This window comes from Neolamprologus multifasciatus, chromosome 4 (assembly GCF_963576455.1).
Source record: "Neolamprologus multifasciatus chromosome 4, fNeoMul1.2, whole genome shotgun sequence".
Taxonomy (NCBI): domain Eukaryota; kingdom Metazoa; phylum Chordata; class Actinopteri; order Cichliformes; family Cichlidae; genus Neolamprologus; species Neolamprologus multifasciatus.
In genome coordinates, this window is record NC_140442.1 from 23,681,487 (window position 1) to 23,697,989 (window position 16,503).

Sequence of the window (16,503 nt, forward strand, 5' to 3'; positions counted from 1 at the left end):
CCGATTATATTCGACCAGAGACCACAGCTGCCCACTTTGGCTAACAAAAAGTGGCTGCAATTTTTATGATAGTTCTTAACATTACCTTTTTTTATTATTTTATTATTGAAGGTAAAGGGGGTACTGGGTAGGCTCTTTCAACATTTGGGATCACATTTCAGGGTACGGTTTGGGAGGGGGGGCATCCAGTAATATACTATAACTATACTTTTTTTTTTTTTTTCCCACACCCAAGTTTGTTTACTCCACTGTAAATATTTTTTTATTTCAATGTAAAGCCAAATGTGGTCATTTTTGTTTTAAAGTGTAAAGTAGAAAAATGGAAACTAACAACAGAAATAGGCATTTGGAGTTTGGGTATTTAAAATGCTAAATTGTGGGATGGATTACTGTTGCTGTGCCAGCTGGGTCATCCAACATTTTGTGTATGTGTGAAAGGAAGCGTGATACAGTGAATCCCTGCAAAGAATAATAAATTCCCTTTGTCTTAGTTTGTATGCAGTTTTTTTTTTTTAAATAACTGTATTTATGTTAAACTGTCACTCATCATCCTGTAATTTATTGGACATACCTTCTATGTTTTTTGAATGCCTTTATTTCTCAGTTGTTCAAAGCCTGTCCACCTTCATCGTTATTCAATACTTAGGGCTTTCAGTATCCTGCAAAAATAAATTGCCAATAGTGTGATGTCACCTTTTGGATTTTTTTTTATTTTTATTTTTTAAACCTCCAGAAACCTTGACGATGTCATTAAGAAGAAAGCTTAACTGATGCAATTTGCAGGGATTTGTAAATAGCAGTGTACTGTGTGTAATTACCTTTGTACAGGCCACCATGACCCAGTGGCATTGTAACTGTTGGGTTGGGGATGGTATGGAGAATGAGCCTATTTGGGGGGGATTTCACTTTATGTATTGTGTACTGATATCATGTACAGTTCTTAAACACTCTTTATTTACAGTATTTGTGTATATTTTATGAAGTAATAAAAATTAATAACGTTGCTCACAATTTCTGACTTTTCATCATTTTGTTAGCGGGCGCTGGGTGTGGATATAAAGTTGCATTATGTTCAATGGCCAAGCACGGAGAACGACAAAGGCGTGACTGCGCATGCGCTGAGCGGAGTTGCTGCTGTTGATACAGAGAACTGCTGATGTGGGTGAAATAACGGTGTTAGTAGCCCATTAGCATTGGATTGGAAATGGCAAGCTAATACCAGTTATTTTCTCAGTTTACACCTCAGCGTCGTGTTTTATGTAAAGCTTTCTAAAACCGTGTTATACGTCTTTGGTTTGCCTCTACTGGAAGAAGTAACTGCTAAGTTTGTGTTAGGCTAGAAAAGGGCTTGCTAACACTGGTTAGCAGCTGAGGTCGGCGTCATTAAAGCTCAGCTGTCGACTCTTCCCGCAGAAGAAGCCAGTTTCCGGAATTGAAAGAAAGATGCAGTGATTACATACGTGAATTTCCCTCATTTGAATGTAATAGCTTGGCTCGGTAACTTTTTATACTCCCGAAAGGCTCGAGATTGGATTCGAGACGATGAGCTAAGTTGATGCCTGGATTCAAATCGGCGCACATCAAACAACTGCAGAGGAGGTAAGCAAAGCGGCAGCACGGAGTCAGGAGCGCCGATCAGCGGCTGCAATTTTCCGCTTTTATTGTGTCTTTTCTAACACTCATAACGGAATGGCTCAAATACCTTGTCATAAATCAGCATTTGTGTGCTAACTGTTATCCCGCCTGAATTTTTCACCTGTCTGATATTGCATGTATAGCACGGCGGTGTGCACTGATACGAAGGTTGAAAGCTGGGAAGCTTGACTTCTCGTCCTTTGTGTATTTTCTTTAATCTGCTCTTAACACTATAAAAATGACTTGTAACCACTGCTGAGTCCTGTTGTGTTCACTTCATCTGGCTGAACACAGCCTCGGTGCCCTGGTGTGTTACAGTATGTTTCAGACAGCTTTCCTGGCCTGAAGTCTTAATTCTTGTCACAAAGACTGCCAATTCGATTGATGTCGAAGTACAATGCATGTTTTGAAATCTTTCCCCGGGTGCAGTCAGCAGGACTGATGATCTGCCTTTCTGTCTTGTCTGTGGCCCACTGGGAACCAGCGAGGTGTTATTGTAAGTGCAAGGTGCTGATCATCTCCTTTGCGTATGCACAGCAGTGAGCACAGACTTTAATATGGATGATATGCAGATAATTTGTATGTGTTTATTTTAACATGGCATGTTTAAACTGATTTACATTGACTATAAATAAACTAATTTTCTAACTGTTGACTTACCAGAACATGGCAAAACCAAACATAACATTATCATTTTGGACATAGAAATTCAGCTGTTAATTCAGCGTGATCCTGATCACACTGAAATATGGACCTGTCAGCTTCTTTAATTACTCAAATAATAATATTTACTAGTGCAACTAAAATCAATAATAATAATACTAATAACAATATTCTACTTGTCTTTGTGGTGGTATTAAAAACAGGCAAATCATTTAGACTGAATTGTCTGTAGGGTTCTAAATTTATTTCTGTTTTGTTTTGTTTTATTTTGTTTTCAACTAAAACATATTCTGGGGTATGTGTGTGTGTGAAAGCGAGAGAGTGAAAGAGACACACACTGGCTCATTCCCAGTTGCTGCATTGCCACAAGCTGATTTAGGCTTTGGCAAAGTGGCATGAGTCATCCATGACAACACTGTGCAATCACTCTATATTTAGCTGGTGTTTCAGGAGGCTTTGAAAGTAATTGTGAAATTAGTTTTCACTGCAAACTATTAGATTATTGCCTTCCTGAAAATCTGTGCCAAGACATTGATGTAGGTGGAGCGATGACGGTTGCAGGGAGATGTAATTTGATGATTGGGGGCGGGGGAGTGTAGCAGAGCATCTGTCTCGATGTGTGTGATGTTGTGAGTGCCGGTTTGGCCGGTCGCCTGTCTAGTTTTCACTTGTCCTCATCAGTCCTGTGTAATTATGAGATGAATGCCACTTCTGCAGCTCATAATTATGTCATTATGAGCTGCAGAAGTGGTGTAGTCAGGCAGCTGTGGGGAGTTTGTGTGCTCCCTCTGTGCCTAAATTGGTTATAGGTGTGAATGAGAGCATGGGTGTGTCTGGCCATGTGATGGGCCTGTTCGGATGCACAGCCTGGATACCCTCCAGCCCCCAAGATTCTGAGGCTGTTCCATTAGTCTTGTGGAATAGAAACTTCAGAACACCTTTATCCATTTTCCTAATGTGCATTTGCGAGCAGTTGTTTCCTTAATTCCTACTGCTTTCAGCTTTCACCAACCACATGCAGCCACAGGCATGATCGTGTTAGTTCTGCATTTTTTTTTTGACTAATTTGTGCAAAGGTGTTTCACTACTCTCATGAGATATGCTTGTTCATAGTGCTATTTCTAGCTGCACTCCACTTCATTCTACCCAGAGCAGAGCACCGGGAACAAGAAGAGGAGAAACTGGGTCACCAGATCTTACGGATCTGTCACTGTGTGATTTAGGGATTTTTCAGCCCTCTGCTCCATGTCTTGTTGTGTGTGGTTTTTGCCCGTTTTCACCAGTGCCTCCTCACCCGCCTACCTTGTGCTTCCTCTTTTCACTCCTTCCATTTGATCTGGCTTCATCCGTCTGCCAGCCGTGCAGTGTCATTTGCACTTTTTTGTGCAGTGTCCTACTTTGCTCTGCTCTTTATCTTTTGCTGTTTTCTCGTTCCAGCTTCGGCAGATATTGGCATGAGATTTAGGTCGTTGGCCGCACGAGCCCACTGAGATGCTTTTACACATCAAGAGTGTTTTATTCAGGCTTTACAAACTGGAACATGATGTTCTGTTGATTGATGCATGCTATTAAAAATGTCGAGGGTAAATTAAGTGTGTTACAAGAAGCAAATTTGTTGATGAACTGTCCTTTCTTCATTCAGATGAGTCAGCTTTGGTGGAGAGTCAAACGGCTGTCAGAGAGGTTGGAGAATGACTCTCCTAGCGGCCTCACCCTGGGGTCCCCAGCCACTACAGCCCCACAAGGATCCAACACATCATGGGTGCCTAAAACCCCAGTGGTAACACCAGATGAGCCAATTTTCCTCATGACCTCCACTGCCCAAACTATATCAGGGTTTTTTGTTTGGACAGCTCTTCTGATCACATGCCACCAGGTAAGCAGAGTGGTTAAATGGTCAGCGGGTTTAAATGAAATGTTCCACTAACAGCTACCTGTGAGAGGGTAAACTGTGATCTAAGAGGTTAAATAATAATAATTACAGGGTTTTGAGAGTTCTTTCTACAGTCCAAGGGTATTTGAGAACCTGTTGACTATGTGGTGGTTTCACTAAAGGAATAACTAGGTTATGCTTTTTATTTGGTCAAAATATGTCACTAGGCAAAACTCAAATGCCCTCTTTGCTAACATGTTGTTATTGGTTTCATTCAATGTGGTTACATCTGTTTTCCCGTCTTTGCCCATAGCACTTACCCAAAACATTGATCTCAATGTCAGTGCTTTGGGTAAGTGACTCAAAACCCAAATTTGAATCATGATCATGATTGTTTGGTTTTATTTAGACTTAGTTAAAGGTTGGTTGACTCTTTATGTGGATGTTCACACACCAAGCACATGTAGTTTTATGTGCTTCATATGAGGAAATATTCTTCTTCCAAATATTATGGAATTTTCTGTCTGCAAATTTGTTTTGTTTTTGATGTGAAGGTGATAAATAACATCCCATTCCCATGAATTGGCTACACTGTGTTTGTAAAGAAGTTAAATAAATAAGTACTTATTCTCATCTACAATCTGCTTTCTAAAGGCTCCTACACATGGTGAGATTTCAGCAACCTTACAGGTTCATTGCAAGCCAAATTGTGCCACGTGGATCTAATTTGTTGTGGTTGTTTGGAAAACAAGTTTGATGCATCTAGGCTGTATACTAACAATTCCTGCTGAAATGTGGACTGACACAGACAGCTAAACCTACTCTGCTGTTTGTTACCATGCCCAGTTGTGTTAGCTGCAGGAGACGTCATACAAAAAAAAGCTTCCATTGCCACAGCTCAGATATATTTACTTCTTTATGGCTTTAATTCCACTGACTTGCAGGGAGCAGGGAGACAGTCATCCTAAATTGCTGACACTGAGTTTTGTCTTAGTTTAGTGTCTTTAGTCACCGAGCCACATTTAAATCTTTAAAGCACCATTTAGGAGCCAGGTTTAAGATGGCTGCAAGCATTAAACATTAGAAACAAGTAATACGAATACATGTCTTTGTGTTTTCTTTGGGGCTGGCAGTAGTACGATTACATAAGTGCAGTGAAACAGAGATGGGCAAAACAACATGCAATAAATTTTCCTTGCAGGCTGTAAAAACTTGGAATATTCTAGTTTGTGGCAACCTTGAGCGCAAACACACAAGGATTCCAAGTTTGACTGAATTTAATTCGGCCCTCTTAAATTTATCCAGCTTGGGACAATTTACGATGGCTGTATGGCAAGACCTCAGCAGTACTAAAAGCCTGTGGAGTGCTGTGTGCGAGCACTGCAGAGAACTGCAATTCATGGAATAAGAGCAGTTTACCTTGTCAGGTTTCTTTGTTTGTCAGCCCTCATGTTACACTGAAGCATTCAGGTAACATCCCTTTTATGTAAGGGGGATCTATTGTACCTCGAGGCATAGTTGAATGATTTCTCTTCCATTGTTTGCCGATGCTCTTCACACACTCGGATAATGAATAGCCTTGTGTCGCTCTGGCAACAGGTGCCCCTGGCTTGAGTATAACACCATACAGGAGCAGGAGATGTGTGTGCTGAAAGTAGGGTCACCTAGCAACGATTGCCTGTGAGTGCACTGTCTGGCCTGGTGTGTTGTCCCCCCCCCCCCCCCCCCCCCTTTCAATGTTTGTTATTTTACCAGAGGTGTGTCTGTTTACAGGCCAGGAAAGGTGATAGGTGTGGACATTGTGTAAGTGGAAAAGAGCCACAGGGCGCAGACAGAGGTGCTGGTGACAGCAGCCCACCCTGTCCTTCCTGCCATCTGCTTCTCTGAAAAGGAGTGATAGAAGCTCAGTATCAGTTACCCCCATCAAGCACACACTCACAACACACACCCTGCAAACTCACTCTATTCCAGTATCAGACTCTGGCAAGTGTATACTGACTGCACACATGCAGGTTTCATGAGGTAGCCATTACTTTGGGCCACCCTGATTACCTAGCACATTTTGAACTGTGGTTTTGCAGTGAGAAAACTGATCCATGTTGAGCTCATGTTGTGTTTTTAGTTGTTTTTTGTTTCTTTGTTGTTGTTTTTTTAATGTGACACCTACTAACCCATTTTTTTCAGTTACAATTTTTGGCTTCAATTATTATAAAAACAAGAAAATCAAGATAAAACAATTATTGGGTCACATTTCATTTGTGCGTTGACGCTTTTATTTGGTCAGTACCAGCACGCCCTTTTCCATGACACTGATAGCTTTTGTCTCACTCTATGTGCAGGCACCAAAAACACTCCCTGCCAGACTTTGCCATGTTTTAGTTTAGGTCCTATTTTTTTTTAACTAAACTTTATTTAAAGTTTAGGAAATTTAATCATTATATAGGCAAGTTTAAATACAGTATTTTTGCGTTTTAAAAATTAGAAATATTACGTGGTACATTAGGTTGTTGGTGGAAACCTGATACCATTTTCCTTCGTTGTTCATGCAGCCCATACATAGCATGTCAACAGGGTTTTTCATTATCTCTGTTTTTATAGGTGTTGATGCTCTCATGAGCAGATTTAAATTTACTGACCATTTTGTTCGGTATACCTTGCTAATACCTGGTTGGACCTGCTTTTTCCGTCAGAATTGCCTGAATTCTTCATGGCATTGATTTTTGGCAGAGATTTTGGTCGACATTGACATGACATCACACAATTGGTGCAGTTTTGTCAGCTCCACATCCATGATGTGAATTTTCCATTTCACCACATCCCAAAGGAGCTCTATTTGATTGAAATCTGGTGACTGTGGAGACCATTTCAGTACGGTGATCTTATCATGTTCACGAAACCATTTTGAGATGATTTGAGCTTTGCAACGTGGTGTGTTATCCTGCTGGAAGCAGTCATGAAAAGATCGATACACTGTAGGCTTTCACCTTTAAATGATGCGCAGTTGGTGGTCCAAAGTATGTCATGAAAATAACCCTGAATACCTTTACACCACCACCACCACCAGCCTTAAACTTTGATACAAGGCAGGATAGGTCCATCCATGTTGTGTGGACCTACTATCTGAATGTTGCATCAGAAGTCAAGGCTCATCAGATCAAGCATTGTTTTTCCAATTTGCTCTAGCTCATCAAGGTCAACCATATTGTCCGTTCACAGATGCTCTTCTGCATACCTTGGCTTCTCTAACATTAACAGGGCATTTTCACAGGATGTTTTCTCTTTTTCAGACCATTCTCTGTAAACCCTACAGATGGTTGTGTGGGAAAATCCCAATAGATCAGCAGTTTGTGAAATACTCAGCCATCTGGCCTTAACAACCATGTTAAGTTTAAAGTCACATAATTTACATTTCTCATTGCTCAATTCAAACTTCAGCAACTAACTAACTTCAGTAACTAATCAAATGGGTGGTGAGTGTAGATACACCTTTGCCAGTGCTGCACAATATTTACTTGCTCGTTTAATTTTGTCTTTAAGTTATGGAGGCTTTTTCCAGCATAAGGAGCTCCTTGTCAGATGATGGTGTCTTTTTATAGGAGCAGTGTAATCTTAGATTTCTAAATAAATGACTTTATATGTTTAGATGAACTTATGTTTCTCTAACCTCTTTTCCTTTTTCAGATCTACATGCACCTACGTTACTACAGCTCTCCAAACGAGCAGCGGCACATAGTTAGGATCCTCTTCATAGTTCCCATCTATGCCTTTGACTCCTGGCTCAGCCTGCTTTTCTTCACCAACGAGGAGTATTACGTGTACTTCGACACAGTCCGAGACTGCTATGAAGGTTAGTGGACAAAGGAACAGAGTCAAATAAAATGGTACACTAGCCTATTATGTTGCACGCAGGAATATACGCTGCCACATGTGCCATCACAGTATTTAACACAACGACGAGAGTAAGTGTGAGGGTGTAAGAATTTATGTGCTGTGCCCACTAACAGAGGGCCTTTACAGTGTGTTCATTTACAAAGGTTGCCATCTTTGTTCTCATGTCTCCATGGCCTGTTGGGATTGCAGGGAGGGGGGGACAGGTATCCTAGCAACTGAGTGGAAAAAGAGCAAATGCTTGAGAAGGCATCTCACTTCTAAGCAGATAAATCATGATGTATCCCACCATTATTCAAAGTGGGCCCGCTGTGCTTTTTGGTGTTTTCTGTCATTTATAGTATATTGTTGGTAATTAGTAGTGGATGCTTATTATAAACATGAACAGAGTTTTAGGTTAGGATGTCGGTGTACGTACACATAACCCCAGTGAGACAGAAGCTCAGATTTCAAACTGCTCTAAGGACCACATGTCAGTTTTTTTTGTACCCTTGGCTCTGTATGATGACATTGTGATCTAGGCACAGAAGCCCCACCCACCTACTGTTCAAACCTTAGGTTTACGTGGAGAAGCCATTCAAAAGAATGTTAGCTTCTTCGTATGTTCTTGTTTCAGAGTTAAAACATACTGTATCTGTAATTATGCAGTACTGAAAAACCCAGGACCCAATTGTCGTCCATGTGCTGCAATCACAGGCTTACTTTTAAGATCAGCAGCTTTCAACTGTAAAGAAAGCTGAGGCAGCAGGGAGCCTGGGTCTGTGGATTACCCTTAGATTAGCCGACGAACACCTGGGCCAGCAGGAAAACTGCGATCACTGTGCAGCCCAGTCAGTTTTTTTTAAATTGCGTGTTACTCCTCAGCAAAATAGAAAGTAAACCACTGACCACTGCACAGAATATGATGCAACTGCCCTATATGCTTTAAGATTTTTCTAAAAATATTTAGATTTTTAAAGAATAATGGATATTAAATCCAGGAGAATGTTTTTAAATTTTTGATATCAGATAATGATGAATTACACAATGGTCTACATATATAACTGTAAATTGTTTTTTTGTTTTTTTTAAATTTCTGGCAAAAAAAATGTTCTCTCTCAGTCACAGATGGGCAGTAACGCGTTACTGTAATCCGATTACTTTTTTCAAGTAACGAGTAAAGTAAGGGATTACTATCGCAAAAAACGGTAATTAGATTACCGTTACTTTCACGTAGGAACGCTGCGTTACTGCGTTACTAAAACAGTGATTTTTTTTTTTTTTTTGCAAGAATGTCTCATGACAGTGACGTAAGCAAGTGCGACGTTCGTGACAACAGCTGTGTGCAGATCAACAATGGATCATATATTGAGTGCGGGAGAGAGTATGAGCATGCAGCGTTTAAAGCGTGGAAGTACTGACCTTACTTTGAGTTTGATTCCATACAAAGTGACAAAAACATTAGCGTCCGTTGTGCGTGGGAAGAAAACTTCTTTTTACACTGAAAAAAACCCCCTAAACTTCCAAGCAAGCACCGAGTGAGCAACGACGTAATGGGAAATTCACAGAGAAACTCACGGATTCTTCAACTGACCGCTGCGGCACACCTGCACCAGGGTAAACCTCCGCCTACCCCACTCCTGCTTTACAGGTGAAAATAGAGCAACAGAACCGCTAGTCTTTGACTTTATTTTTTTTTCTGCTCTGTTTTACGTGCATCTATTTGAAAGAGTGAGTGTAAACACACAAAAAAAATAAAAAATTATGTGCTGGAATGTGCAGAAAATAGGTTTAAATATTAAACAAATTTCTTCCAGTCAGAGAATGGTGCATATAATTAAATTTTTGCTTGATGCATAAAGTTAAAAGATTAAGACTAATAAAACAAGTTTTAAAAAAGGACTTTTGATTACATTTTGTATGATGGATTATGTAGAAAAAGTAGAATTGGGCTGAAAGATCTAACGCTTTATCACCTATTCAGGTTGTAAATCGTGTTTTTAAAAAGTAACTAAGTAATTAATTACTTTTGAAAATAAGTAATCAGTTACTAATTACTGATTACTTTTTTTGGGGAAGTAATCAGTAATTGGTAACTGATTACTTTTTTCAAGTAACTTGACCAACACTGCTCTCAGTAAGCGTTTACTGTCACAAGCTTTTACTGTTGCAGGGTGTTTTTTGCTGCACAGAAGAATTACTGTGCCTGGATGCACAGTCAAAGGCTCGTTCTGTGTTCGCTAGTCATTCATAAGACTACTGATAAGTTTCACTTCTTGTCTAGAAATGGCAGTCTCGGCAGTTCTGAAATAGAGTCAGCAAAATCTAACTATTACTATTAGAGTTACACCAAGTTATTGAAGCATAGTAATTCCTTTACTAGTGTGATAGATGGACTGATTCTTATATCGCACTAAATGAGCACTCAGAGTGCTTTACAACTTGCCTCGTTCACCCATTCACACAAGTACTTTTTTCTATGCCTTTCCTGTGTAAGTGTTTTCTACCTAACATTCACACACAATTATACTCTGATGGATAACAAATTGGGGTTAGTATGTTGCCCGTGCAGACTGGAGCAGTAACCACCAACCTTCTGATTAGTAGGTGAGCTGCTCTACCGCCTGAGCTCTACCACTGTGTGTTGATCACATTGTATATCTGTCATTTCAGTGTATTTTTTTTAGCTTGTTTGTTTAGTTTTTGGTGTTCTAAATCCTGCAAGATTATGAAGGTTGCGGTTTCTCTTCCTGTCATATCACTGATATGCAGTTCCTTAGTTTGATGACGCAGTTTCTCATTTGTGCTTTCTGATGCAGCTTAACTCCAGTTAAAAAAATATATTTTTTAAATCTAGCAATTGTTTTCCAGATGCAGACAGCCACTTTGGAAAACTGTAACCTTTTTCTCTGTGTCATCCTTTCCAGCTTTTGTCATCTACAACTTCCTGAGTTTGTGTTACGAGTATCTGGGAGGAGAGAGCGCCATAATGGCTGAAATCAGAGGGAAACCCATCGAGTAAGTCTGATTCCTTTTCATAGTATAATTGCCCGTATAATTGGTTACTTCAGTTGTTTCATGTTAAGTGTGTGTGTGCGCTTGTATTTTTTAACCTGTATGTCACTTTAGGTCAAGCTGTATGTATGGGACATGCTGTCTGTGGGGCAGGACCTACTCCATTGGCTTCCTCAGGTTTTGCAAACAGGTATGAGTGTTTTAGTTTGGGCGGAGGTTTAGGTTGTACTGACTCTGTTTGAGTGTTGTGGTGTCCACTGTGACAGACAAGTATTAATACATGTTTTCTCCATTTACTAAAAATGTAACGTGTCCGTAAGCATACCCAAAATATCTACTTGCAAATATTTTAAGCTTGAATGACTGTAGGTATCACACATCACCAACTGTTATGTCTTTCACTTCTGTGCAGGCAACTCTCCAGTTCTGTGTGGTAAAACCACTGATGGCAGTGATCACTGTCATCCTTCAGGCCTTTGGGAAATACAGAGATGGAGACTTCAAGTATGTTTCCACAGCACTGTCAACCAGAGCATCAGCATCTTAGTGTTTAGCTTTAGTTGAAATGACTGTTTGATTTTGCATTTATATAATCTTTTTTTTCTGTCTCCTCCAGTGTGGCTAGTGGCTACTTGTATGTCACTATTATCTACAACATCTCTGTGAGTCTGTCCCTCTACGCTCTCTTCCTCTTCTACTTTGCCACACGTGAGCTGCTCGTCCCGTATAACCCAGTGCTCAAGTTCTTCATGGTCAAGTCAGTCATCTTTCTCTCCTTCTGGCAGGGTAAGTGTGTGTGTGTATTAACTTTATACATCCTCTCTTAATTCACCTTGGAAGTAGCTTGTTATACACAACTGGAAACCTAGCAAAGGTGACCAATGTAAACTCAGAGTTGAAGAGTTGCGAGTTGGAACAAGGAAGACTGTTCATTCTAGTCACTATACTGTAGATACTGTAGAAACTTTCCCAGTGAGAGGTGATCTCTTCAGTCCCTGGCTCCCTAGCCTAGGCTGTATATAACACATGGATATAGCCACTGGTTCTCTTACATTTTGAAGCCTTGATTCTTGCATCATTGCTGTTGCCGCTGTGCTTTTGCCAAAATGGACAATTTTGGATGATGTGGTGGAGTGCAAATTTTTCATCTAACCCTACCAAGCTTAGTTAGACTCCATGAAGGGTTCATACCAACACAGATACCTGCTATTTTGTGCTAAAAACAACCCACCAAAACCGGAGCACAGAATTCTTTGATGGGTTGTTTGAAGAATTGATCACAGAGGAATCTATAATATATGTCATATAAGGAACTGCAACCTCGAACATAGTGACTTTATTTAATGGAAAAGAACCCTAGTAGACAGCTGCTCATTTTGTGTGTCAGTATTCACTAATCAGTGTGGCTCTGGCCCTAACATTGAACGAGTTTTTACTGTTTAAAGCAACCTGTCTGTTAGCTTTACAGACCAAAAAGGTTTTTTGTGCCAGGTCCAAATATGTTTATTTTAGTGCCAGTTTTGGGCATTTCCATGCACAGATTCAAATGTTGCTGAACTCTCATGGAGTAATACATCAGTGTTTTGATTTATGTTTTCATATCTTATCTTTGTATATTTCAGGGATGTTGCTGGCCATCCTGGAGAAGTGTGGCGCTATCCCCCAGATCAACTCTGCTGATTTCTCTGTGGGGGAAGGAACAGTTGCTGCTGGCTACCAAAACTTCATCATCTGCATTGAGATGTTCTTTGCTGCTATTGCTTTGCGCCATGCTTTTACTTACAAGGTCTACATGGACAAAAGGCTCGATTCATATGGTAAGAGGCATGTTTATGTGTGTGCGTTGATGTCTGGTTGTAGTAGAGAGTGAAATGTTCAAAGAGCAACTAACAGTATTATAGTATTGTAATTATGTGATTAACAGAGGGTTCTTGATGAAGTCTTTCAAAGCTAATCTGACCTGACTCTTTGTGTCCCTTCCTCTTTACTTTGATTCCTATCTTCAACAATCTGTTTATTTTTGAGTTGTTCTCTTTTCATCTGCCCTCTTTTCTATTCTTTTATTTTCATCTTGACCTTCTTGTGTTTCTTATCTCTTTCTCTCCTTTTCCTCCTCCTTCACTCTGCGGCACTCAAGGCTCATTTCCTATCTATGGACAGTACGGTACGTCTGATGTTAGCTATGTTTTGTCTGTATGTGACTCAGGTGTTTATGTTAAAATGGAATTTGATGTCTTTTTTTTCTCTTTGATTGTGGTTTAAAAAATATTGCATTTCCATCGCTTGTGTTATGTGTTTCAGTTCAGTGTTTCATTTGCAGCATTGTATAGAAATTACAGATATTTATGTTTCCATTAGATTTTGAAATGATGGATATTTCGCTGTGTTGTTTTGTGTTCTTTCATTTATTTTGCAGTCAGCTAATTCCACCTTCCCACTTTGTTCAGTCTGTGGTCCTACCCTTGTCGTAAACCCTTGCCTTGATAATAAATATGCCAGATGGAGGGATAATATTTATCTTAATATATTTTATATTCTTTGCAGCAATGCTTAGGTTTATTTGGACAATCCAGCTGGCAGTTGGGATGGAAACTTAGTTTCTTTCCTTTTTCGCTCATGTATCGCTTCCATTCAGTGTCTCGTTCTTAATATTTACCGACCTCCAGGTCGCTGTGCCCCAATGAAGAGCATTTCCAGCAGCCTGAAGGAGACGATGAATCCAGGAGACATGGTCCAGGACGCCATCCATAACTTCTCCCCAGCTTATCAGCAGTACACCCAGCAGTCCACGTTAGAGCGAAGTGGAGGGCCACCGCTCTCCCGCAGCCACAGTAACATCAGCACCCGCGGGGACAACGAAAAGACCCTTCTACTCAGCTCTGATGATGAGTTCTGAGACTCAAACACACACTCAGAGGCTAACCCTTACTCCTGTAGCCCTTCTCAAGTTTTTAGCAGCCACGGAAGAATCGGATCTTTTTTTCCCAACCTCAACATGGAAGTTCAGGCTGTGGTTCTGGTTATTTCACATTTAGATAACAGTGAAAGATCAGATTTATGTCATGGTTGCCAGATCGCTGAAACCGAGGCAGGGCAGAGCCCTTTCTAAGGAAAAAGGAAATGATTGCTACAGCACGGAAATGAGGAGCGTGAAAAGAATGTAGATGTTACAAATAAAGTGAGGGAGGAGTGAGGTTGATTCTTTAACTGTCCAAGCTATTATTTGTGTTGTTTTAGTTGTGATTTTAGGCCATCGCTGAAAGAAATACGATTTTTGTATTCACCCGTGGAAAATGGATTCGTACAGATAACCGTGCCTGCATTATACCATCTTAATCCTGCACTAATGACACTATGGCATTAAAAAAGTTAGATATGAGCTGGAGAAAATAAGTGCCATCTTATTCTGAGACACATGGCCTCTTTATTCTTTACTCTTTACACTGATTCATAATCAATATCAATATTCCTCCTCACCTCTCTGCTAGCGCTCTCGCTCTTTGTAATTATATATTGCCAAATAGCACCCTTTGCTCCAAATAACAAGACACTGTCTTAAAGTTTAGGTTTGTTGTTTTTTTTTCAAGTGGCCTTTGAATTGCAGGGGTTATTTTTAATATATGACTTCAATGACAAATATTTTATCTAAATGTTGTTTGAGCTCGAAGGTGTAAGTTATTGTTATCCTAGAAATTTTATGAGTTTACTGTGGATGTCATCATTATGTAATGTAATGGCATTCCAGCTCTTGGCCAGACTCTATATTGTTTGCAGAGAAGCACGGTAACAGCTGTAGGAGAGATTTTTAGCGTAGGCAGGAGGATTGACGGAAGGACAACGCCCACACAGATTACAGATTACTGATGGAGCAGCACTTTCCTGCACAGTCGGCCCAGCTGTGATGCGCCCTGGATTGTGATCTCATAATTAATGGCATTACGTGCTGCACAGATCGGCCCTGCCTCTGCTGGTGTCATTTGTAATGGCAACACTATGACAGCAGCGGCAAATAAGTCACGTTGTTAGCCGCTACAGATAGAGAATGCAAAGATGTGTTGGTGAAAACAAGGCTTTAAATCAGATTGAAATCACATTTGTACTTGAATATATTGAGCATTTTAAAATTGGTGGTCAGTACATTTACAGGGACACGGAAAGTGACTAAACACCTTCGGGCTGGCCAGAAATCCTCTGGTTGGCATTATGTTTTCTTTTTCCAAAAGATGGCTGGAACTGTTTAAGTTATGCATTCATATTTTATCTAATTATGTTTAATATGCGTTTACACAGTGGCTGGTATAAAACTCGCATGTGGTTTGTGGTTCTAAATGTTTGAATGGCAGAGCACAGCTGTATAAAAGCTGACATTCTGTTTATGTTGAGTGTATATCGATTTAACAGACTGGAGTTAGTGACTGCGGGTCGACACATAGTACATCACAGCCCAACCTTTTGTGAGAAAAGGAGTCAAACCAGCCAAAGTGATGTGTGCTTTTTTTCAGTTTGTCCTAATGAGAAAATCATATTCGGTCAAGAGAAGGTGGGTGAATGGATTCCATCTGTGACCCACATCCCATCCTGCCGCCTCCTGCCGCAGTGACCGCATCACTTGTGTATCTTTCTACTAAACCTGCATTGCTTCAGTTAAAATCAAGGTCGAGTGTGTTTGTTCTGAGCGTTTCATACTTGAGCATTTTCTTCAAAACACTGTCAGATCATAGTTTTGCAAAGCTTATTGTATTTTAATCCAGAAAATACTATATCCAAATGGAAGGAACGCTGTAAATAAAGTCAAACTTAGTGCTGCAAAACCTTTATGACGACGACTGGGACGCCATTGCTTGGTATAGTGCTCTGTTTGAATATATTTGTGTTTTAATGGTTTCATTTCATATATACTCCTGTTTTATTTGTAATTTTTTGTTGTATGATATTTTTTTGTTTGTATATTGGTAATATTACATGTTTTGATGCTATATCGATTTCTGTTGATGTTTCAAAAAGAAATAAAAGATGAATAGTAAAATAAAAATACATTTCTGGCAGTTTTTGCAGGCTTGTAGACTCCATCATTGTCATTAGCAAAATATTAGAACCCCTGCAAACACCATTGACAGAAAGACTATGGTTCAAGTAATGTTTTGGACAGTTTTTGTTTTTTACTCAACTTTTGGTATTTAGTAGTTATCCCCCCTCCCTCTCTTTCTCAGACCATTCTCTGTAAACCCTAGAGACGGTGATGTGGGGAAAAACTTAATATTTCATTATTTTCTGATATACTCAGATTAGCCCGACTGGAACCAACAACCATGTCATCTTCAAAGTCACTTAAATCGCCTTCAATTCTAAAGCTCGGTTTGTAGTTCAGCAGGTCATCCTGATGGCCTGTTTGTTTTAGGGAGCAGCTGACCACGTGAACCGGTGTTCTGGCCAGTGAGTGTATTGCATTA

General features: G+C 40.0%; 1 protein-coding gene across 2 annotated transcripts; it reads left to right on the forward strand.

Moving 5' to 3' along the window:
- Nucleotides 1–34: 34 nt before the first annotated feature.
- LOC146520511 (transmembrane protein 184B-like) lies at nt 35–16,085 on the forward strand. 2 transcript variants are annotated; one of them, XM_085156728.1, is made up of 10 exons: nt 35–1,599; nt 3,941–4,174; nt 7,853–8,018; nt 10,966–11,056; nt 11,168–11,243; nt 11,466–11,557; nt 11,670–11,839; nt 12,676–12,870; nt 13,191–13,217; nt 13,720–16,085. In XM_085156728.1, exons 2-10 carry the CDS (start codon nt 3,941–3,943, stop codon nt 13,947–13,949), a joined length of 1,281 nt encoding a protein of 426 aa, XP_085012854.1. In that variant the 5' UTR covers nt 35–1,599; the 3' UTR covers nt 13,950–16,085. The 2 variants fall into 2 exon arrangements, with proteins under 2 accessions (XP_085012854.1, XP_085012855.1); XM_085156729.1 differs by lacking the exon at nt 13,191–13,217.
- Nucleotides 16,086–16,503: the final 418 nt, after the last annotated feature.

Bases quoted from the DNA above. Each gene is read 5' to 3' on its own strand.
- LOC146520511 (XM_085156728.1), top strand. From the start codon at position 3,941: ATGAGTCAGCTTTGGTGGAGAGTCAAACGGCTGTCAGAGAGGTTGGAG. The intron at 11,057-11,167 runs GTAAGTCTGATT...ATGTCACTTTAG, and splicing joins ATCAGAGGGAAACCCATCGA to GTCAAGCTGTATGTATGGGA. The intron at 12,871-13,190 runs GTAAGAGGCATG...GCGGCACTCAAG, and splicing joins CAAAAGGCTCGATTCATATG to GCTCATTTCCTATCTATGGA.